Below are 26,213 nucleotides of genomic sequence, written 5' to 3'. Positions count from 1 at the left end.
GAAGATAGTTCTTAGATTCCTAAGTTACTACTATATCTTAAATAGGTTACCCCAAAAAACATATTTCACACAGGATAACAATTTCAACATTATAAGAGTCAGAATTAAGGTCCCCAATAAATAACTGCTATCTTAAAAAGAAAAACAAATTTGCAAACTTTTTAATTTAATCTAAGATACCATCAATTGTTAAGATGCACCATGTGTATCACTAAGAAAAAACACTGCCCATTAAACTATGACACAATGCTTTCATATCACAGAAAATGTTTATTTTATATAATCTATTAAAACAGCACTTTTAAAGAGTTAAACAGACTTTTATCACACCAATCTTGTGCATATGTAAAGAAAATGTGTGAAATAAATTGGTTAAGTTATAACTATAACTTCATATTCTGAGTCCAACTCTTCTGAATCACTTTTCAAATCACAGGCATAGATGTCTGCATTCTTCCACATAACACCCCCCTCGGTGTTGTCAAGAGGAGTGGTGAAGCAGCATTTCTTGAAAGAGCACTCTACTACTGTCTTCTGTTTGACGTCAGCAGGAAGCTCTGGACAAAATGTTGGATGCCTTAATGACAGTCCAGCTCGACGCATGAAACGGTCACACCAGCCTCTTGTTGCTTTAAATTTTGTTTCATCAATTCCAAGGGTTTTGGCAATTTCTCCTGCCTTCAACTGCACTGCTTGGCGTGTGATAGGCAATCCTTTTGTATGTGTTTCACTGACAAAATGTAGTACAGCTTCATCTACCTGTGGGTATCTTCCTTTCTTAGGTCCCGTAAAGCATTTTGTCGTTGCTTTGCAAGAAAATATGAAATTGCGGTCATTTCTCCAACGGTGGATATTTGCTTCACTAATATCAAATGTACGTCCTGCTGCTCTGTTTCCATGCCTTTCTGCAAACACAATAACTTTTCGTTTCAATGCTGAATCATAGTGTAATCTTTTTGAAGACATTTTTAAATGTCAACTAAACTTGAAACATTTGGTACCAACAATACACATGTTGGTTAAAGTGATGACACTATGACAAGCTGTAAATTCACACATGCACAAGGTAGATTAATTACATGACTATCACCTGGTTGACAGTAATGAGATGCATCCCAATTTTAGACAAGTTAAAATGTGAAGAAAATAATACATTTTAGGACTAATAAAATATGGTTTTTTAAGCTTGTAATGCTTACCAGATTTGCACCAGAGCGAGAAAATAAGCCCAAGAGCCAAGGAATAAGTAGAAAGCTAGTGAAGCAAAAGATTATCTTTAAGATGAAGTTTGCAATGGTTCAATTTGGTTTTAATTCCCTTTATTTTTATATGGCTTACATGTAAATCTTTTTCTAAATTGGACTTAAAATCCAAGTACAAATGTTCATGAGTCATTCAGTAAATTTCCACGCCAAGTCACTAAAGAGAGACTAACAACTGCTTTTCATCATTTACTAACAAAGGACTCTGCCTGGGGTCAGTGGCCTTCATCAGCAGGTGCCCTCCTCTGGCGAGCAGATCTGATTCTGTGTGGAGAAGATGAAGTGTCTTCTTCGGTTTCAGACCCTGAAAGCTCATGATCTCCTTCCTGGGATCCTGTGTCTCCCACTAGTTCTCGGAGAAACTTGAATTTTGATAAAAAAAGATGCCATACAAAATACCAACCTAAAGAAAGACAAAAACATTAAGACAAGTTATTACACACAATGTTACCAATTCAGAATGTTACAGTTAATTTGGGGAGATATTACAAAACAGTGTGTGTGTGTGTATATATATATATATATACACATATATAAATAATATAAAAAAATAATTTTCACAGAAAATATATTTTCTTTAATTATGTGATCAAAGAATAAAGCCAGAGTACCAATATCTTAATTTCAAGATTTTAAAAAGAGATTTAAAAATACAATATTTTTATGTCAAAGTCATTAAAAAGTATGAATAATTCTTTTTTAAAAAGTACCTAAGTTTTGTTTTTGCAAGGAGTTTTAAGTTTTTTAGATGCCCACTAATAAGGAACAAATATTAATCAATAAAGAAATGCACAGGATAAAACCTCTGAACCCATACTCAGATGTTCTGAAATGTTAAAAGTGTAAAATTGTGGTCCCCAATCTCCGCCAGCAGACTAATACCGGTCTGTGGCCTGTCAGGAACCAGGCCACACAGCAAGAGGTGAGCAGTCAGCTAGCCGGTAAACCAGTGAAGCTTCATCTGTATTTACAGCCGCTCCCCATCGCTTGCATCACCACATATGTGCCACCTCCTGTCAGATCAGCGGTGGCATTAGATTTTCACATGAGTGTGAACCCTATTGTAAACTGCACATGTGAGGGACCTAGGTTACACACTCCTTATGAGAATCTAATGCCTAATGATCTGAGGTGGGGCTGAGGTGGCGATGCTGGAGCTGGGAAGTGGCTGCAAATACAGATTATCATTAGCAGAGAGGTTTGCACAATAAATGTAATGCACTTGAATCATCCTGAAACCGTCCTCCCCCCCTAAGTCCTCCCTGTGGAAAACTATCTTCCATGAAACTGGGTGGGGACCACTGGAAAACAAACAAAATCAACCAGTGTAACAAAGTTTTTCAAGTGGGTTTTTTTTTTTTTTGAGACAGTCTCACTCTGTTTCCTGGGCTAGAGTGCTGTGGTGTCAGCCTAGCTCACAGCAACCTTGAACCCCTGGGCTCAAGCAATCCTTCTGCCTCAGCCTCCCGAATACCTGGGACTACAGGCATGCACCACAATGCCCCACTAATTTTTTCTATATCTTTTTAGTTGACTAATTAATTTCTTTCTATTTTTAGTAGAGACAGCGTCTCGCTCTTGCTCAGGCTGGTCTCGAACTCCTGACCTCGCTCCCACCTCGGCCTCCCAGAGTGCCAGGATTACAGGCGTGAGCCATCACGCCTGGCCTCAAGTGTTTTTTTGATGCATCTACTTTAAACACTCTGATTTCACAGAATAGCAATGGATTATGGCATATTTAGTGAGAACAAAATCCAACCAGCTTTTCTACTTCAGTGTTAAAATAAAATAGAACAAGATGAATGGACACTTAAGGGAAGTTTTTAATTTTACTTGTTTTTATTACAATCTCTGAAAAAAATTACCATAAACTCCTTGACACTAAACAACTAGAGAGATTTAACTCATTTCTCAAGATTTTGTTTTCCTTTAAGCTTGAGTGCTGAATGTTAACTGAACCAAACCATAAATATTTTTTGGTTAATTGTGTGTTTGAGTAAATCACCTAACTTTGTAAAATGGTATTTTAATGATATTCCAACTTAGCATGGTCTCTCTTTCCCCAATATTCTTTGTAAAACAGGGACAGTGAATTAGTAGAAAGAACACTGAGCAAGGAGCCAGGAGTCCCAGCTCTGACAGAGGATTCATAAAGCTACTGTGAAGAATAAAGAAGGTATCTAAAGGGTTTAGGTGCCTAGCACTAATTAGCATTTTGTAAAATTCTCAATTGACATGAGCTATGGTTATTCTTGGGCAGCAGGCTCTGAGGTGACTTCTCTTCTGTTTATTATCTTTTTAATTGAGATATAATTCACATACCATAAAATTCACCCTTTTAAAGTGTACAATTCAGTGGTTTTTAGTATATTCACAAGGTTGTATCACCACTATCAAAAACTCTAGAATGTCTTAATCAGGTCCAAAGAAAACCCATATGGTATCTAAGAGTGGAGTTGCTGGTTCATATAGTAACTGTGTTCAACCACCAGTGAAATTGCTAAACTGTTTTCCAAAGCAGTTGTACCAACTTACATTCCCACCAACAATATATAAAGTTCTGATTTCTCTACATCCTCACCAACACTTTTATTGTCTATTGTTTTTATTACGGTCATCCTAGCAATGTGGTCTATCACGCAACTTTGATTTGCATTTTCCTAATGACTAATAATGTTGAGCATTTTTCATGTGCTTATTAGCCATTTGTCTATTTTTTTTGGAGAAATACCTATTCATGTCCTTTGCCCATTTTTTAAAGTCAGACTGTCTATTACTGAATTGTAATATGTAAGAATTCTTTATATATTCTGGATATTACTTGTCAGATATATGATTTGCAAATATTTTCTCCCATTTTGTGGGCATCCTTTTATTGTCTTAAAAATGTCCTTTGAAACACAAAAGTTTCTAATCTTAAGGGAGCCAAATTTATGATTTTTTTCTTTGATTGCTTATGCTTTTGATGTCCTATCTAGGAAAGCACTGACTAATCCAAGGTCTATGTAGTCATTGTCTTCTAAGAATTTTATAGTTTTTGCTCTTACATGAAAGTCTTTGATCCATTTTTGTTAATTTTGGTGTGCAAGAGGGCTCTAAATTCATTCTTTTGCATGTGGATATCAAGTTGTCCCAGAACCATTTGTTGAAAAACTTCTTCTCTCCCACCATTACATTGTCTTGGTACCTCTGTCAAAAATCAATTGACCATAAGTATTACAGTGTATTTCTGGATTCTCAATTCTATTCCATTGACCTGTATGCCTATCTCTATGCTTGTACCACACCATCTTGATTACAATAGCCTTGTATTAAGTTTTGAAATCAGAAAATTTGAATCTACCAACTCTGTTCTTTTTCAAGATTTTTTTGGCTAGAGTCCCTTGCATTTCCAAGTGAACTTCAAAATCATCTTGTCAATTTCTACAAAAAAAGCAGTAAGAATTTTGATAGGGATTGCACTGAATCTGCAGATCAATTTAGGGACCAACACTGTTTTTTAAAATACTTCTCTTTACTTACCAAATTTTCCCACAATGAACAGACATGGTTTTGATAATCAGAAAAATCAGGAAAAATAAGAAACAAACTAGTAAGTAAATCATGAATACTCTGTGAACTTATATTTTTTTAAAATACTTCAATGCCATTAACTGGACTAAAGTTGATTTCAACAGATAATAAGGAAAATTTCTCCTAACTCTTAGGTTTTAAGAATGTAACTTAAAAGTTAAATGAACTCATTCGACTAAGATATTATGCTAAACAGATATTACAGATGTGAATTTTTACCATCAAGGAATTATAATCCAGCTCACAGATGATGGCTTTGACCTCTTTAAAACCATAGATTTCAAGAGTGGCTACAGAGTATAAACTGACAATAAAAAAGAGTAAAGAAGGTGACTGGAAGGCTTTTGACTGAAGAGGGACCATGGTGAAGGGCCCCATCACTTGGTTCCCACCATAAAATACTACGGCGCCCTTAGGATAGTTAAGAGAAAGCAAAGTCTCTCAGCACAGAAATCTACAAAATAAGGAACTGAGGATAGCTGCAGTTGTCAGAGTCTTGGGATATAAGAGCATTCAGCTAGATTACAGACTCTTACCTAATTTTAATAAAAGAAACAAAAACAAATTTCTTTTTAAATCGCAACCAGCAACCAAATAACATAAGGGATTTATTTTCAAGTCAAAATTCAGAATGTGGTACCAATGAGAGAAACTCTAGAGTTTAGAGCAGCAAATTATGGCTACTATGTCTGTACTCACCACTCTCCTCCTACCCATATCAGCAGAACCACTCTGACTCCATACCACTGTAATTTTTATCCTCAAATCTAGAGATAAACAAGCTTGAACAGTAGACTTATTTCTCCCTATTCTGTCTGGGTATAGGTTGTGGGTGGGGGGGCATGCGGGTAGTGACACTGTTTCCCATAAAATAAAATAAAAAGTGAGGTAGAGAATTCCCCTAATATAAACATGGAATTCATCTGCTTGGCAGCCAAAAAGAAATTATCCACTGTGCTTGGATTCTTACAATAACTACTGTACCTTAATTCCATAGGGTGGGAGTACAAAGGAAAGAGATAAATTGTAGTGTTGATAATTGCAGTGGTATTCACTAAGCTGAGGGAAGTTCCACAAGTTGTCCTCCAAATAAAATGACTTAAGTTCTTACGGAGGATCTAGGGGGAAGTGTCTCTATAACCCAGTACCATAAGATCTGATGCTTCTACTACAGACTGTTTATGAAAGAATTTTAATAAACTAAGGATGATACTAAAAATGTCAGGAAGTTTGAGTGGAAAAACCACATAACACATTTATTTTGGATAAAGAACCATCGTTAAAACATCGACAAATATAAACCAGGAAAAGCATGACTGAGCAAAGAAACTAAGAAGTACTCTTGTGCCAGATAAAACTGCTTATAAGATATTCAATGGCTATATTAATTAGACATGAAAATAACAATAGCTAGGAGGCATCACACGATCTGTCTTCAAAATATAGTACAAAGTTACAGTAGCCAAAACACCATGGTACTGGCATAAAACAGACATACAGACCAATGGAACAAAATACAGAATACAGAAATAAATCCACCTATTTATAGCCAACTGGTTTTCAACAAAGGCACCGAGAACATTCAGGTTCCTCAAAAAACTAAACACAGGTCTACCATATGATCTAACAATCCCACTGCTGAGTATATATCCAAAAGAAAGGAAATCAGCATATTGAAGAAATATCTGCACATAAGCCAATGTTTATCTGCAGCGCTATTTGCAACAAAGATAAGGAATCAATCTAAATGCCTATCGATGGATAAAGAAAGATGTGGTACATGTACACAATGAAATACCATTCAACCGTAAAAAAGAATGAAATCCTGTCATTTGCAGCAACATGGATGGAACTGGAGGGTCACTTGTTAAGTAAAATAAGCTAGGCATGGAAAGACAAATATTACATATTCTCACTCATATGTAGGAACTAAAAAAGTTGATTTCATAAAGGTAGAGAGAAGAATGATGGTTACCAGAAGCTGGGAGGGAGGGAGGCAGGGGCTGAAGAATGGTTGCTTAATGGTACAAATTACAGTTAGATAAAAGGAAACGGTTTTAGTGTTCTATAGCACAGTTGGGTGACTAAAAGTTCATAATTTTTTGTATATTTCAAAATATCTGGAAGAGAAGATCTGAAATGTTCCCAACATAAAGAAATGATAAATGTTTGAGGCAATGGATACCCTAATTACCCTAATTGGATCATTACACATTGAATGTATATAACAAAATATGACATGTACCCCATAAATATGTACAATTATATATCAATAAAAACTAACTTTTTAAAAACTTTGGGACAGGTACCATGCAGAAATGCCCTGCACATATAATCTAATAACCAAATTGTTATTCAGTTTAATTAAACTGTCCTGTCACATCCTTCTGGCATGTCACACTGCTTGTTGCTGGCTAATTAGGGCTCTGATCTATTCATCTATGGTATTTTATTTTTACTAATCTTATGACAAATAAAATACAAAGTAGAAAGTCACATACACAGTTCATTTTCTGTTGTTTTATAAATGCAGCTTTTAGTTAAAGTTAGAGAATCCCTAGGACTAAGCTAAACCAAAAGCAGGGGAATTTGTTATAACCTTACAGAGGTGTCACAGAGCCCACAGAAGGAAGCACCCTTACCAGGGACTAGAACTAGGAGAAGGTTCTCATGAACTGAGATCATTCTTTCAGGACTATTGGTTTCTCTCTGCAAACTTGCTTCATTCTCCCCTATGCTTCTCTTCGTAAATTGCTGCTCCTTCCCCAGCTTTCTACAACTTTTCTAGTCATACTCTCAAAATACATAAGCCTAGAATCTCTGCCTTAAATTGGGTCAAACATCAGCTCCAGAAGCAGTCTGCATTACCTGGGAGTAAAAGCAGGAATAGTGAACAGGGACGCAGGACCTACCCCTTAGAGACCTTACACCTTTTAGAGATTGAAGGGTGGAATAACCTGGAGAAAGATCCCCAGTGCTCCTCTATCTTGATTGACTCCTAGAGGATGATCTCTACTATAGAAGCCACCCAAAAAGCCCAGGCAGGCAATTCTTTGGTTAGTGTCTAACCAAAACCTTCCATCTTCTTGGGATCTGCCTCAATACCTTTAAAGCTTCAACATAACATGACCTTTAATTAATGTCCACAAAGTAAGAGGTCCTCAATCTCTGGAGCACAGGAATGACTTGAAAGTGGGGTCACATGAGGCTGGGAGTCATATTCTTCCTTTTAGTGAAAAGAGTATCTGCAAATGTAAGGCAAGTTCAAAGGTATTTATTACCCAACAGAATGACTCTAGTTTAAAGATATGTGACTACCACACTGCAGCCTTCATTCACCAAGAGGGATCACTCAAACTGGCTACTCATCAGAATCTGCCAGGAAGGTTTCAGAAACTATAAATTTCCAAGGGCTCGTCCCAGATATCCCGAATCAATCTCTAGGAATTGTGCTTATTCATTTTTTAAGCTCCCTAGATGATTCTGATAAACATGCAGGTTTGGAAAAGGCAGATGGGGAGTGAAGAAGCAGCATGAAGGCTGTTGCCAATCAATGAAGGAGATCGGCCAGGGAAAAGGAGAAAAGGATCAGCAGTAGAGTACCCGTGGTGGGTTGATGGGACAACAGCTGACTAGACAGCTTCTGAGCAGACTCCACTTGACAAAAGGCAACAATAGTCACATCAATATTTACTGAAACCATGCAAGTATGTCAGGAGAGTTACAAAAAAAACTGACTAGAGATGGCTGATGAGCCCGATAATGCTGTACAAGGACTGTAGATGTGATGACTGGTGTAATAGATGGTCAGAAGTTGGACATGAAAATGTTATCTCTGCTACAAGTAGAACTATATTTTGTCTGGTTAATAGAATGGTTTAGTATAGTACATACATTCAGAGCTCATTCTCTTCTATATTATGAATGCAAGAGAAGACAAATGAAAAGTTACCTAATAGAAAATGGATGTTATTGGTCATAAGATAGCACCAAATCATAGAACAGTGGTGTGTGTGTGTAGGCATGTGTTGGGAGGGGAAGAGACACCACAGACACATGAGAAAGAAATACTAGTTCAGACTGATAACTCCAATTTACCATAAGAATAGACCAGTCTAATTTGGACTCTGGGCCCTAGTGACTGACTTCTCCCAGGTATGCATATGTTTTCTGGTGGAGAAGGGATGGAGGAAGAATAACCACTAGGACCCATGCTACCTTTTATTGAAAAAGACCTTCCCCTGTATACTACATGCCTACAGCAGACAGGGCCTCTTATGGAAGTATAGCACACACACCAGAAACCTACTCTTATTCTATAAGCATGTGTCTGGTACCAGTTCTGGGATTTAATAAGAGATAAATGGGAGAGAGAAAATAAAGAAGAGCTAAGGGGAAAAGGATTGTCCACAATTATATGTGCCTATAATCAAAAATTTATGCTGATTGTTAAAATAAATTTTTCAGTTTAAAGGGTAAGTTTATGCTTTGCTCCAGTCTCACATTGACAAACACTTTATGATAGAAAAACTGGCCAGCAATAGAGGGTGTGTATTCTGGGATAATCAAAAGAGCAATCACTTGTGTGTGTGCCAATAACTAAGCATTAGTTCAAAAAATGAATTTCATGAAACACACTGTATGTTGTTTTTCCACGTAAGATAAACATGCTGGTAACAGAAGGGTAGTGATAGATGAACTTGAGTGATGAACCATCATTATCTACACACCACAAACCCAGGAGATAATTAATTTCACCTTTGATTATTCAGTTCTCAGTTCATAAAGTGCTTTTACATGCAACATCTCATTTAATCCTCATGATCATTCCAAATTAGTTCAACCAGCAACCATTATTCCTGTTTCCTAGATAAGAAAATAAAGGCTCAAAGTGACTCACAATTATTGAAGAGAGCCAACTACATAAGACAGAGCAATGAATTTTAGCTGTGTATCAAGTTTCTCAGATTTTCAGGGTAAAAGTATGGTTAATACACATAATGCTATTTAGGGAATGACAATATGATTTCATTACTTGCTATAGACTATTTGTGTTCTCCAAAAATTCATATATTGAAACTTAATCCCCAAGATGATGGTATTTGGAGGTAGAGCCTTTGGGAGGGTCACAGTGTGGAGTCCTCATGAATAGGATTAACGCACTTATAAAACATACTTCACCAAGCTCCCTTATCCCTTCCCCTTGCACTATCTGAGAACACAGCTAGAAGACAGCCATATATGAACTGGGAAGCAGGCCCTCACCAGACACTGAATCTGCCAGTACCTTGATCTTAACTTTGCAGACCTCCAGAACTGTGAGAAATAAATTTATGTTGTTTATAAGCCACCCAGTCTATGGTATTGGTGATAGCAGCTCGAATGGACTAAGATACTACTCAAGATCTTTTTAGTCTACGAGCCCAGGTGCAGTATAACCACAAATTCTTATTTTTGTAAATTATGGAATTATTCAGAAAGAGTTACATAATCTCACCTTCGTGACAGTATCTAAGTGGCTGACTGGCTCAATACCAGTATCACATTTGTATAAAGTTCTCTTCCATTTTCAATCCTACTACCTTATTTCTATTTTACTCTGTAGGTAGCTAAGGCTCACTTATGAGATAATACATCCAAGTCCAAAATGTAGACCTTTTCCAACTCCCACTACAATGCCCTCTCTACTGAACACCCCTTTCTCAGTGACACACTAGGCAAAGCTAGAAGGCCATAGAGTTGCCACTGCTGAATCAACATAATTTTGAACCGTACTACCTCCACATCCTAAACTCTACCCAATAAATGTAAGACATCTTTAAAGTTGCCTTTTAAAATATTTCCTCTCCTCTTTCTATTCTCTTTTCCCTTCAGTGTTCACCACATTCCCACAGATCCAAATATCACCTGTTACAGATGACCAAATTTTTCATGCATACCTTCTACCTTTCCTGAGCCCCAGTAGGGAATTTACCTGGTTGGCTGGAAAACATCTCAAAAAAGTTTTGTGTACACATGTACCTGTACCCATCAGCTCCTAATGGGTATTGCATCCTCTCCTCATCTCTCTGCTGGGAAAGAGTTCCTCTTCAGCAGTTTGTCCCTCCTTCACTTTATCCCAGTGCTATAGCTTCTATTTTAAACACACACACTCCTGTCTGTTTCCTTCTCTCCATTCCTACTGCCATCCTATACAACTCTATCCTAGATCAAACCCTTATTATCTGTCAACTGGGTTATCACTAAAATCTTCTATATCTCAGAGGCATGTTACAGCCACATTGCTCTGTCATGAATCCTAACTCAACAACTTACTGATAACTTGAGCAAGTTAACCTCTACATGTTTCAGTTTCCTCTTCAATAAAATGTGGATGATAACCTTAGCCACAAAGGGTTAGTGTGGTGATTAAAAGATAATACATGTAACAAACTAAAAAAAATGTCAGACGTAATAAACACTCATCAAATACTGGCACTGTTACCATCTCCTAGGCTCCAACCTCCTCCCCTCTAAGGCAAACTACAAGGACATGAGACTACCTACCACTATTACTGAGAATTTTAAGCATCTTTAATATATAATTTTAAAATCTTTCCAAAATACTATTTCTTCAACATGAGCTGCCTTGGATGGTCACTTTAGCATCATTCACTTGTATTAATACTGTCTTCTCCATAAGATACAAATTTCTTAAGGAAGGGAAATATATGGCTTAATCAATGTTTCACAATGTGTTTCCTATGCCTTAAAGCAGTGCCTGGCACAGAGTAGGTACTCAGAACAAATCAACCAACCTCCATCCTCCCTCTCTGTTTTTCCTCCCCTTTCCCCACAAAAACTACCCATGAATTTAAGGATTTGATGACTTTCATCAATTGATATATTTCAGAGTCAGGGTTAGCTCTGAAGATTTCTACTATTAATATGTAATACAGTGGCTACTGTATGGCAAGAATTGCTGGTGCATGTTCACAAAAATACCGAACAACCCCACCAACTAAATTGACCTGAGCTGTACTGAACATCCCACTCAACTGCAGAAGAAACATTCTTTCCAACTATATATGGAACATTCACCAAAATGGACCATATTCTATATCATAAGTCATTAAATTTAAGGGTAAATCCTCCTAAATTTTATCATACAAAATACATTATCTGACCATAAAATCAAATTGATAACAAAATAGCCTTAAAAAACCAAATATTCAAAATTTAAACATACTTCTAAATATTACTCATGGTTCAAAGGAGAAATCACAAGTGAAATTAGAAAATACATAACCTGAATAAAAATTACAAAAACACAACCAATATCTGGAAAAAAACTTTATCATTAAATGAGAAAAGTCTAAAATCAATATTCTGAGCTTCCTCAGTAAGAAACTATAAAAAGTAGTCTAAATAAACTCAAAATAAGCAGAAGAAAGGAAATAAAGACATATGCATAAATCAATGAAATAGAATATGCACAAACAATAGGGAAAAAAGAATCAATGAAACTAAAGCTGGTTCTTTGGGAGGTCAACAATAAAATTTATTAACCACTAGTCACACTGATTACAAAAAAACAAAAATGACACAAATAACCAACATCAGTAATGAAAGAGAAGACACCACCCACGTATCCTTCAGGTGTTAAAAGAATAATGAAATTATAAACTTTATTCCTGTAAATTATACAATTCAGAGCAAATAAATAGTGCTTGAAAGACACAAACTATTATACAAAAGCTGGTTCAAGAAGAGATAGTAACTGGAATGCCCAATATCTATTAAAGAAACTGAATTTATAGTTGAAAACCTTACCCAAAAGAAAAGTTCAGGCCCACATGAATTCCACCAAACATCTAAGAAAGAAATTATGCCAACCATGGCAGACACACTTCAGTAATGCCAATGAGTCAAACCTTTGTGTAACTCTTGTTTGACCCCTCCCCTTGTGTGGGGGTAGAACCTGTCACCTGCTTCTAACCAACAGACTATGGCAAAGGTGATGGGATAGTTACACCATATATTAGGTTATATTATACTATAAAGGTGAAGAGATTTTGCAGATGATATTAAAGTCTCAAGCATTTGATTCTGAGTTACTAAAAAGTGAAATTACCCTGGGTGGGCCTGACTCAATTAGGTAAAACCCTTGAAAGAGGGACTGGGACCTTCCCTGGTGTCAGAGATCCTATTGGCGTGAAGAAGGAAGCCGCCAAAAACCCTACAGTCACAAGGAACTGAATCCTGCCAACAACCACATGAGCTTGGAGGAGAACCCCAAGCTACGGAAAGGAATGTACACAAGCCAACAAACACCCTGACTGCAGTCATAGGAGGTAGAAAGTACAGGACCCAGATAAGCCAGGCTCAGACTCCTGATCCACAGAAATTGTGAGCTAATAAATGTGTGTTGTTTTAAGCTGCTACATTTGTGGGAATTTGTTATGCATCAATAGAAAACTAATTAAACAATTGTATTCAAACACTTCTAAAAATATTAAGGGAGAAAGGAACATTTGATGAGTTCCCAACCCATTACCATGACAAAACCAGACAAAGGCATTTAAGAAAAGCACAAATACTCCTTTCTGCATGAATGTAAGTAGAAAAACTTTAAATATTTAGTAAATCAATTCCTGTAATACATAAAAGAGAAATATGTAATGACCAAAGTGGGTTTATCTGAAGAATGCAAAATTCCTTTAATATTCAAAACTCATCCATGTTATTCATCATATTAATAGACTTAGAAAAAACACATGATCATCTCAATAGGTACAGAAAAAACATTTGAAAAAAAAATCCAACATCTATTCTGAAAAATTCTCAGCAAAGTAGGAATGAATGGAAGGGAACTTTCCTTCCTCAACCTGATAAAGAACTTCTATAAAAATCCTACAGTTAATATTATACTTAATGTTATATTTTGCTCCAAAAGATCAGGAGAGAAGATCAACTTTCACTCCTTTCTTTTAACATTGTACAGTCGGTCCTTAAACAGTTTAATGAGGCAAAAACTAAGAGACAAACATACACATGGGAAAGAAAAGGTAAAATTATCATTGTTTGCTTGCAGTTAACACTAGCCTCTGGGTACAGAATCTTAAGGAATTTACAAAAATTAAGTGTAATAACGTATCCACTAAATTCATTCATTACGTTTATTTTAATTTAGTTTACATTTATTTTAGGTTTTGCCTCATTGCATTGGATAGGACCTTACAATATTGAAAGATATACAATGGAAAGATATATCACAGGGTTATTGATCGGAAGACTCATCATTGTTAAGATGTCAAACTTATAAGGAAATGCAAAGGACCTAAAATAGCCAAAATCCTTCATTCAAACCATATACAAAAATTACCTCAAGGTGAATCACAGAGCTAAAGGTAAAGCCTAAAATGTATAACTCCTAAAATGAAGGAGAAAATCTTTGTGACACTGCAATAGGCAACAATTTCTTAAATAGGACTCAAAAAGCATGAAACGAAAGAAAAAAAATTGATCTCACCACAAAAAATAAGTATGTGAGCCAAGGAATAAGTTAATTAGCTCAATTCAGCCATTCTACAATGTATACATATTTCAAAACTTCATGTTGTACATCATAAACATATACAATTTTATTGGGCAATTAAAAAACTTAAAAATTTTTAAAAATAAACACGTCACACTTATAAAATTGATAAGCTGGACCTGTCAAACAATCAAAATACAAAACAAAGGACACAATAAATAAAAAGGCAAGCTATAGATTAGAAGGAAATATTTGGAAAACATGTATCTGATAAAAGACTTGTACCCAGAACAAAGAACTGTTACAATTTGATAATAAAAAGATAAATAACAATTTTTAAATGGGCAAAGAAATGTGTATAGATGCTTTACTAGAGAAGATTGAAAGAATGGCAAATAACATGTGAAAAGATGCTCAACATCATTAGTCATTAAGGAAACACAAATCAAAACCATCATGGGTCACTACCCACTCTCTAGAATGGCAAAAATTAAAGACAGATGATCCCAAAAGTTGTTGATGGCTGTGGAGTAACTAGAATTCCCACACATGGCTGTTGGCAATGCTAAATGTTTGGCAGTTTCTTACAAAGTTACCCAAGAGAAATGAAAATATACATTCGCATTATAAATTTATAATTGAATGCTAATAGCAATAATATTAACAAGCCAAAAGCTGGAAACAACTCTAATGTCCATTAATAAGTAAATGAATAAACAAATTGTGGCATATCTATATAATGGAATACTCCACAACGATAAAAAGCATCAATCACTGATACACACAACGACACAGATGGATTTCAAAAGCATTATTATGCCGAGTGAAAGAAGTCAAACACAAAAAGCACACTGTATGACTCCATTTATATTACATTCTTGAAGGTTAAAATTATGATTGTGGAAAAGCAGTTCAGTTGTTGATAGGAGCTTAAGAATTGATCACAAAAAGATATGATAGAACTTTCTGGAGCGATGGATATGTTCTGCATCCTGATTGTGATAGTGCTCATACTATTGTATACATTTGCCAAAACTCATCAAATTCACTTAAAATTTTATTGTATGTTAATACTTCAATAAAGCTGACTAAAATCAGAAAATAGAATCAATTATTTGTCAAACTCCTGAAGCACTTGTTAAAATAACTGGGAGGCCATTAGGTTGAGATGACTTCAGCACCTTGGGTTCCTACACAAGCAACCGATACCCAGCTCAGAGTACACAGTCAATCAAAACCCAGCTTAACCAATCAGAAACTACTAACCAACCTCTAGACAGGGACTTTCTACTTTAACCAATAGACTATTTTCTGTGCCTTGCTTCTATGAACACCTTATAAAAGTGTCTCCCCCGTTTGCGTTCCCCCAGTAGAGCCCCAACTGCTTGCAGTTTAAAATGTTAAAGGGCCAAAGTTTATTTTTAAAAACACCTTTGCAGATTGTATGAAAACCAATGAATTAAATGATTTGCAAAATTTGTTCCCACTTTTCCGTGATCAATACATTTTATCTTATTCTATTATCTTTGAAATAAATGTATATTAGGATATCATAAACCACATTAATCTAAGGATAGTTTAAATTTCTAACACCATATTTAATTTTTGAAAATCTATTTTTTAAATATCAATTAATTCATATTTATTCAATTGCATGTCAATGTGAGATAGATAAGCAGAAACACAATCGATGCTCGGTATTCCTGGACTATTTGTGAATTTGCCTACTTACTAAAATTAGAGAGGTTGAGTACATTGCTCAAGTCACACAGGTAATAAGTGGCAGTGCTAGCTGTGCAACTTGATCACACAGTCACAGATCAGCCTGATCTAACTCTGCTTCACTAACTATAATATTTAACTTTGCTAGGCACAGCAGGAACTTAGGACTGTGTACTAACTCAGGCCTGCAAATTATAGTCTGCCCAAGGTCTATCAGGTTGGGTTGAACTAGGGGACATAACGAACACAATCTCTGGAGAAGGGAGGGTCTGATGATAAATAACTACTCTTCCTTCCTCATGTACATCCACACTCTTGATATTCTCCTAGAACCTATGTTGACTGGATTCTAATTCTATCCAAAGACTTCAAATCCCACATGCTCCTTAGGCACAGTGGCAGACAGAGCAGACACAGTAGTACTACTGTTGCTGGGTCATTCCACAATCAGAAGGCCACTACCTGCTCCCAGGCTCTACTGTTGCTGCCTTAGTTCAAACTTAGTTAATGCCAACCTCTTAACTAGTTCCTTGGCTTCTAGCCTCCCCCACTCCACACACTGTAGCTAAGCAGCCTATAAAATTTTAAGTTCCTGCTAAAAACTCTTAGCTCCCCATCACCTATAAGAAAGCATAAACTTTGAGGCAATACATACAGCACCACAATTTAGATCCCTCTTTTTCCACCTATAACTTCATCCTAGCCAATTATTCAAGGGCTGAACATTCATTCATTCATTCAAATATTTATGGAGTGCTATGCTCAAAATACTATCTTTACTGAAACATATTTGTCCGAATAATTCCTATTATTATAGGAAAAAATAACCCAGAGTAAGGGGAAAGAGGCCAGGTGTGTGTGAGGGAGGCTAGTATCTTAGAGAGGTTTGGGAGCCTCATTAACAATTGAAATGATAAAGTCATCATCTACTGAAATGGAGAGGGATACAAGAAGAGCAAGATCTGGAATATGGTTTTAGATACGCCAAGTTTGAAATGTTCATCACACTCATAATGTGCAACCGTTTTTATAACCTAACCTCCAGCCTCCCTGCCCTCCCTGAAGGTCAGGGGTGGGGCTGAAACCTCCCACATTCTAATCACCTGTTTGGTCTTTCAGGTGATCAGCCTCCATTTTGACAGTAACTAGGGGCTGCAACCTGAGTTACCTTATTAGCCTAAACTCAGGTGTGGTCAAAAGGAGCTTGAAAGGCAAAAAACACTCCTATCACTCAAGAAATTCCAAGGGTTTTGTGCCAGAAACCAGAAGACCAAATATATTTTTATTATATCATAGGGATGAATTTAGTGCTGGCTACTCTTGGAGAATTAGGCAAATGACCCGAAAAAGGAATAGAAGCCTAGGTTTTACTATCTTTACTTGTTGTATGAATGTCTTCCCTACTGGAGTATGAGGTTTTCAAGAGCAGAGATTATGCTTTATTAATTTGTAGACTCCCATGACCAGCACTGACGGCAAATGAACATAAATTTCACTAAGTGTATTTTATTGATGGATAAGGGCTAGTCATCTTGAGGGAACCATTGTTTGTGTTACATTAAGACTTCTTTGTAGAGAAAAATTAGCTGGGCATGGTGGCACATGCCTGTAGTCGCAGTTACTGGGGAAGCTGAGGCAGGAGGATTGCTTTAGCCCAGAAATTTTAGGTTGCAGTGAGCTATGATGACACCACTGCACTCTAGCCTAGGCAACAGAGCAAGATTCTGTTTAAAAAAAAAAAATTGTGGAATAACAGCAGTCAGTCAAAAATAAATTGTTATTTAGAGATTGTTTCACAGCAATGTCAATATACTTAACATTACTAAACTGTAGACTTAAAAATGGTTAAATTTTGTTATGTGTTTTTACCATAATAAAATTTTTTTAGTTTTAAAATTAGTTATTCCCATTAACAATATGTTTGTACTTAGCTATCAAAAAAAGAAAAAAGACTTCTTTGTAATGGGAATTTAATGATTTAAACTGAGGAATCTTTCTTCATTCATTCTTCAAGCATATGAGGGCCTACTATGTGCCAGGCAATATTCTAATATCCAGGGATAGAGTAATGAGTAAGCCAGGTAAGGTCCACGACTTCAAGAAGCTTACACTCTAATTGGGAGAAACAGACTCAAAAACAGCTCATTTCAGACAGTGTTAAGTGCTCTGAAAACTACCAGTATATGAGATAAAGTGACTAAATAAACTACCACAGGTGGTCAGGGAAGGTCCCTCTGAGTTGGCATTTGATATGAAACCTGAATGAAGAAGAATCAGCCATATGAAGAGCAAGACGAAGACTAAGTACAAAGGCCCTGCAGAGGGTACAGGGTTGGCCTGTTCCTGGAATGTTATGAGTAGTGGGAAGAGTGGAGAGATAAAGTCAGAGAGGTAGGTGAGGGCTACTCACATAGATCTTTATAAACCAAAGTAAGAAATCTGGATTGTATTTCAAGAGAAATGGGAAACCATCAGAGAATAGGTTTTAAACAAGGGGAGACATTTAAAAATATTACTCTGAGGACAAGTGGTAAGTGGTCTAGCAAAGCAAACAAAAATCTGGATGGCAGGAGAGGAGCTAATAAATGGAGACAAAATGCAATGAAGAACCATGAAAAGATCAGGGTTTGAAGTGAGAAGAGGAGAGGGAAGATAAAAGAAGGATCTATTCATGAAGACAGCCAAGTTTCCCACACCCAAGTGGAAAATGAGAGAATTCCTCTCTGGAGAAATAGAATACCCACAGAGAATACATCTCTCGATACAAACAATTGTGGATACACCTAGAGAAGAGGCCAAGTCACTGCCTAATCATACTGCAATAAGCCCAGAGCTGACATAGTATTATCATCTTTTACTGTCTCACTCTTTAAAAATGAACAAAGAACAGATCACTAGACATTTACAAAAAACATCTAATCAAGAAAAGATTCCAGGCCAGGTGCAGTGGCTCACAACTGTAATCCTAGCACTCTGGGAGGCCAAGGCAGGTGGATCACTCAAGGTCGGGAGTTCGAAACCAGCCTGAGCAAGAGCAAGACCCCGTCTCTACCAAAAAGAGAAACAAATTCATTGGCCAACTAAAAATATATAGAAAAAATTAGCCAGGCATGGCAGTGCATGCCTGTAGTCCCAGGTACTTGGGAGGCTGAGGCAGAAGGATCGCTTGAGTTCAGGAGTTTGAGGTTGCTGTGAGGTAGGCTGATGCCATGGCACTCTAGCCCTCTGGGCAACAGAGTGAGATTCTGTCTCAAAAAAAAAGAAAGAAAGAAAGAACAAAAGAAAGAAATAAAGAAAAGATTCCAAAGCAAACAAGCAGAAAGAAAAAACATGGGCAACACAGACAATGCAGGGAGAAAACACGTTATTTAAAAAAAAAAGGAAACAGGCCGGGCGCTGTGGCTCACGCCTGTAATCCTAGCTCTTGGGAGGCCGAGGCGGGCGGATTGCTCAAGGTCAGGAGTTCAAAACCAGCCTGAGCAAGAGCGAGACCCCGTCTCTACTATAAATAGAAAGAAATTAATTGGCCAACTGATATATATATATAAAAATTAGCCGGGCATGGTGGCGCATGCCTGTAGTCCCAGCTACTCGGGAGGCTGAGGCAGGAGGATCGCTTGAGCCCAGGAGTTTGAGGTTGCTGTGAGCTAGGCTGACGCCACGGCACTCACTCTAGCCTGGACAACAAAGTGAGACTCTGTCTCAAAAAAAAAAAAAAAAAGGAAACAAAAAATCTATAACTAATAAGCTTAGGGAAAATAAGATACTGCATATATATATATATATAGCAAGAACAAGTGCTATAGAAGAGCAAGAATAAGAGAACAAGAAAGCTCTGAAATTAAAAACTGGATAGCTAAAATTAAAAATTCAACATAAGATAAAACCCAAAATATCTCCCAGAAGAAAGGGGAAGGAAGGAATTGAAACAGAAAATAGGAGATAAAAAGATAAAATTAAAGAATCAGCCCAAGAGGTCCAACATCCAACTAACAGAAGTTTCAGAGAGCGAAAAAACCAAGAAAATGAAGTGGAGAACATATCAAAGATCAAGTACAAAATTTTCTCAGAAGAAAAATCTAAATTGAAAGGGCCTAGTGTTCTACAAAAAGAGACACATACCAAGGTATATTACTATAATGTTTCAGAATACCAGTGATAAAAAAACTACCCAAAAAGCATTAAGAAAGAGAAACCAAGTCATAGAAGGCATTGGATTTCTCAAAATCAGTCCTGGAAGCTAGAAATCAATAAAATACTGATTTCAAAATTCTGGAGATGAAAATTATTTACAACTTCAAATCTATTCAAATTATCAATCAAGTACAAGGATAGAAAATAATAAAAAGACATTTTCAGCCACTAGCTCAAAATTATTTTCCAGGCATTCTTTCTTAGAAAGCTATTAGAAAATGTGCTCTAACAAAACAAGAGTATAAACTGAGAAAGATGATGGCATAAGATCTAGAAGACAGGATATAGAGCAGGATGGCAAAGAAAGTACAGCTTTCCATAGGAGAATGACAGCTGTTGAGAAGGAGGGCTCTGGGACTGGGTAGAAGGAGGAAAGGAAGAGTAATTCATTCGAAAATATGGGAAATATTACCGATGAGTATAAGAGATTATGCAACATTTGAGAGAGCGGACAGATAACATACAAAAAAAAATACTATGTAAAATTAAAAAGGCAATTATGTATTAACGTCAAGAAAAATGAAGAGCCATATAAGAAATGAGGTGTGTGTTATATTACACTATTTGACCAGCACAGAATATTTCCACAATCAAAATATAAATCCTGTTAAATTAGCCAAAAATTATGTTATTAATGGCAAGCATAGAAAGAAATGGAGAATCTACCAAGGTTAATAATGTCTCAAATTGGCCGGGCGCGGTGGCTCACTCCTGTATTCTAGCTCTCTGGGAGGCTGAGGCAGGCGGATTGCTCGAGGTCAGGAGTTCGAAACCAGCCTGAGCAAGAGCAAGACCCCGTCTCTGCTATAAATAGAAAGAAATTAATTGGCCAACTAATATATATAGAAAAAATTAGCATTAGACATTTACAAAAAACATCTAATCAAGAAAAGATTCCAGGCCAGGTGCAGTGGCTCACAACTGTAATCCTAGCACTCTGGGAGGCCAAGGCAGGTGGATCACTCAAGGTCGGGAGTTCGAAACCAGCCTGAGCAAGAGCAAGGCCCGGTCTCTACCAAAGATAGAAACAAATTCATTGGCCAACTAAAAATATATAGAAAAAATTAGCCAGGCATGGCAGTGCATGACTGTAGTCCCAGCTACTCGGGAGGCTGAGGCAGTAGGATTGCTTGAGCCCAGGAGTTTGAGGTTGCTGTGAGCTAGGCTGACGCCATGGCACTCACTCTAGCCTGGGCAACAAAGCGAGACTCTGTCTCAAAAAAATAAAAAAAGTCTCAAATTGCAAAACCAATAGATAGCAATGAATATGTTATTTGGAAATATGGAGTAACTAGGAGAATAGGGAAACTGAGGGTTGAAAGGAACTACTTGTTATAAGTACTATGGACTTTTGAAACTATATGTCTTCTGTTAAAAACTTTTGACAAAATATTTCCTTCATAAAACAGTCTGACTAGTATGTGAAAAGTAAATTATAAAGAAAAGATGAGTTGGAAAAAAGGCTAGTTAGGAAACTAAGGCAAGGCAAAGACAGTGATGGTGGTGGTTATGGAGAAGAGAACATATTTCCAATTTTTTAAAGATATAAAAGTGAGAAGACTTGCACATGAAATTGATGAGTTTTTGGAGAAGGCTGGTAAGGAAAGGAGAGGGCAAAAATCAAGGATGACACCTAAGTCCTTGGCTGGAACCCCTGAGTGGAAGCAGGTTAACACATCACACGAGAAAGACTGGAGGGGAGGAACAGGTGGTAGAAATCAAGAGTTCTATTTTAGATGTATTAAATTTGAGATGCTCCAAGTGGGAATCTCAATAAAAAAGTTTGATGCTTGAGCCTGGGACTCAGGAGAGAAGTGAAAGTTAAAGACACACATTTTAGACTCACTAGTTAACAGTTGTTATTTAAATCTCTAGGATTGGATAACATACCATAGGGAGAGAATAGGTAAGAGAAAAATAAAATAGAAATATATTTTTATTATATTATATAGATACAACAGAAAAAAATAGAAAATATAATCATTTCATGGAGTAAAAGCAAGCACTAGTCCATAAACTTATTTTAGAGACAGATGATAGATACAAACTGATTGACAAATAATTTATATACTTATGAATGTACTAGGAATAATATACTTCCTATTGTAAGTTGTGGTTTAACAAAGTTAAGGAATTCTAGGGGATGAGAACCTAAGAAAAAATAAATAATTAGCCACTATCATAGAAAGAACATCATGGAAGTACAGCTTACAAAAGCCAAAAAAAATCCTCCTCAAAGAAATATCTTTATGCTGTACTTCTGTAGAGAACTGAGTATGTCAGGTTACGTTCAATTAGCACTGTTAAGTGACCACTAGGAGCTTGGAAATACAAACACCATTTGTTACTGACCTTGACAAAGGTAGCTTCAGTGATTAATAGGGGTGGAAAACATTTTAGAGTGACTGAGAAAGTGAGAAAGCAGAGACAGTCTATATAGACAGGAGAAGGAAAACTTCCCTAGGAACCTAAAATTTGAAAATCAGAATTCACTATGTGAAAGAGTCTGTCAGAGTTCTAAAGCAACTAAGTTATGAATTCCTTGGGACAGACCCCTGTCACAAATTCTGTGTTCCCAGTGCCTAGCAAACACTCAGTACTCAGTTTGCTGAACTGAATGAAATCATAAAACAAGGCAACCCAGCCCAAAGGGCAGAGGCTCTTAATCTGATGTCCATGTTTGTGAGTAAGGAAGAAGAGTCCAGGAAATCTCTCAAAGGGGGCAGGGGAAGTGGAATGTATTGGTGCATTTTTCTTAACAAAAAAAACGGGGGGGGGGGGGGGTGTTTCACAGCATTCACTAGATTCTCAAAAAAGCTTGTGACCACCAGAAAGGTAAGAAGGATCGTTTTACAGACTAAATTTTGCTGCCTCAAAATTCATAGGGTGAAGTCTTAACCCCCAATGACTGTACTGTATTTGGAGATAAGGCTTTTAAAGAGGTAATTAAGGTTAAATCAGGTAATAAGGGTGAGGGCCCTAATCCAATGACTGGTGTCCTGATAAATGGAGATGATTAGGACACAGACACAAAGACCACAGGGAGAAGACCACCATGTAAGGGCCCTAATCCAGTAACTGGTGTCCCCTAAGAAGAGATTAGGACACACACAGAGGAAAGACCACAAGGACACACAGAGACTACCACCATTCTCAAGCCAACCAGAGAGGCCTCAGAAGAAAAATTAACCCTGCTGATACCTCAGTCTCAGACTTCTAGCCTTCAGAACTATGAAAAAATACATTTCTGTTAAGACACCCACCTGTGGTATTTTGTTATGGCAGCCCTAGAAGGAGCACCCTAGTTTCTCTCTCAAGTCTGGTCAGATCTTCCCTCCTCTCCCCAAATGCCAGCCAGTCCCATCCTAGTCAAAACATGAGGCTACCCCATTATTAGTTCTCGCAACAAAAAAGTATTTGGATTACTTCTTCACAAAGCTATTTATTAGTTCTTGATCATTCCAACCAAAATAAGATGTTCTTTTTACCTAGCACACTTCACCTCTTATTCCATAATGTTATCTGAAACTTAAAGGCACTTTTAGAAAAATGAATAAAATAAAATCATCAAATAGCTGCTGAGAGAGGAGAGAGCAATTAGGAATTCTGATGCCCCAAAGGTAAATTTGGCAAATCCCATCCAAGGTGTGGTAGGGTCTATAGGTCACATTCCCACATCCAGGTAGCTTGCATGTTCAAATCAGAAAGGACAACACACTCTTTCCTCCTTCCCCACATGCAAACAAATCAAGATTTGTTTTCCCTATTTCAAGAACCTTAAACATCTACAATTAGCTCAAAATGTCGACTCCATGGGAAAATTGGGAAAGGTTATTCAACTGCTTTATCTCATCAGAAAAGAAAGGCTGCAAGTAGGCCGGGCGCGGTGGCTCAAGCCTGTAATCCTAGCACTCTGGGAGGCCGAGGCGGGAGGATTGCTCGAGGTCAGGAGTTCGAAACCAGCCTGAGCAAGAGTGAGACCCCGTCTCTACTATAAATAGAAAGAAATTAATTGGCCAACTAATATATATATATAAAATTAGCCGGGCGTGGTGGCGCATGCCTGTAGTCCCAGCTACTCGGGAGGCTGAGGCAGAAGGATTGCTTGAGCCCAGGAGTTTGAGGTTGCTGTGAGCTAGGCTGACGCCATGGCACTCACTCTAGCCTGTGCAACAAAGCGAGACTCTGTCTCAAAAAAAAAAAAAAAAAAAAAAAGAAAGGCTGCAAGTTAGAAGCTTTAACTCTGGTATCATAGCAAAACAGAAAAAAATTTAAATATACATACAGGTATATAAATACAAAGACATACACATGCATATGCACAAGCCCACACATATATCTTCTCCAAGTGTAGCTCTAAGCATTCATTAGTACATTAATCGTGTACTGAATAAGCCCTATAGTATTTTTATGAATTTTGACCAACCAATTACTGCATCAACCTGAACCTATACTTCAGTCCTCTGAATATGGATAAACTCACATCTGTTCTAAATTCTTTTCAAATTTTCACAACTGCTCAGCCACTTTGCTGAGACCTGTGGTTATCAGTTACCGTGTATAAAGAAATCAGAAAGAGCTAAAATTGCACTAACATTATCTTGAGATAATGTTCCTCTCATTCCAAGAAGGAAAATACCCACAGCAAACAAAATAGCACCATTATTACAGAACCAAGGGTTAGGTTACCTGACCCTGGAAGTTTAATATAGCCGGTGTTTTTAAGTTCTGCCTGGTCTCAACACCTCTGCTTGGAATTTGGTTTAAGCCTGAACTCCAAGTAAACAATTTCACGTGTGCTGAAAGCCCAACTCTGTGCCACTCCCAGATTAAATAAAGGTAGTGAAACCTCTCATTATCATTAAGGTCAGACCTGTGAGAAAGAAAAAGGAGTAACCAATCACTTCACCTTCGAATACAGGCCAAGGTTAAAATCTGGGCAGACCGTGGCAAGAACAGCAATCGAGAGCGGACGCTGCCGGTGGAGAATATCTGCTTTAACCCAGAGACAAGATGCCCAGCCCTGGATCCTGTCCTTTCCCTCTGAGGATGCCCGCGGGCCTGCCGTGGGTCAGGGACACATTTCCTCTGCTCACTCCTGAGAGGAAAGGGGACACAGCTGATTTTAAGACACTTGTCCAGCCACGCTTAAAACACAAACAAAAAAACAGACAAAACAAGCAAGTCGGCACGCTGGCGTGTGGAACTGCCCCCGCGGCGGACGCCCCCACTCACCGCACACCATCAGCAACAGGACGATCAGCAGCGTGGCCACGAACACGAGCAGGGTCAGCCCGACGTTGTGCCACATCTTGGGGGGTGGAGGTGGCCGGCTCAGGACTGCGGGCGCGGGCTGGCAAGCGGTGCGTCCTGGGCTTCAGCGGCGGGCGCCGGGCGCGGCGGGGCGCCGGGGCGGCATGGGCGGCGGGCGCCCCCTCGGCAGCGCCCCCACGGGGCGGGGCGGCGCAAGGGCGGACACCGCGAACGCCGCCCAACCGGCCCTCTTTCTCGCCCGGGCGGCCGGAGCGCGGGAAGCAGGCGGGCCGCGGGGCGCTTCTACCCACTCATCGCTCGGGGGAACCCGGGCCGCGGCGTTCGGGAACCCTGGCGACGGCCGGACGCGCTTCCATGGCAGACGCCGCGCGCCTGTGGGGAGGAGACAGGAAGAGCACAAGAGCACTCGACAGCCACAAGGCCCTTGTCGCCGCCCGCCCAAGGGTCCTTCAGTCCCCAGAGACGCCAAATGTCAACGTTTCCTGGCAGAGGCTGCAGCTGCTTCACAGCCCCAGGCCCCCTCCCCCCGCGGCTGCTCATCACCAAGCGCCCCCTCCGTTTGCCTCCTCCGCGGCGCGGGGGCCGCTGGGAAATGGAGTGCGGAGCCTGGTGGGTGTGGGGGGACGCGGCCCTGCGAGGACTACAACTCCCAGAATGCACCGCCGGCTCAG

At 38.3% G+C, this 26,213-nt stretch overlaps 1 protein-coding gene across 1 annotated transcript; it reads right to left on the bottom strand.

Annotated features, from left to right (window-relative positions):
- Positions 1-250: 250 nt before the first annotated feature.
- On the bottom strand, positions 251-25,971 carry SMIM13 (small integral membrane protein 13). The gene is made up of 2 exons (XM_076010473.1): positions 25,504-25,971; positions 251-1,665 (listed from the first exon to the last, which is right to left on the bottom strand). Exons 1-2 carry the CDS (start codon positions 25,577-25,579, stop codon positions 1,478-1,480), a joined length of 264 nt encoding a protein of 87 aa, XP_075866588.1. The 5' UTR covers positions 25,580-25,971; the 3' UTR covers positions 251-1,477.
- Positions 25,972-26,213: the final 242 nt, after the last annotated feature.

This window comes from Microcebus murinus, chromosome 15, assembly GCF_040939455.1.
Source record: "Microcebus murinus isolate Inina chromosome 15, M.murinus_Inina_mat1.0, whole genome shotgun sequence".
NCBI lineage: Eukaryota > Metazoa > Chordata > Mammalia > Primates > Cheirogaleidae > Microcebus > Microcebus murinus.
This window is presented reverse-complemented; position numbering and strand designations above follow the sequence as displayed.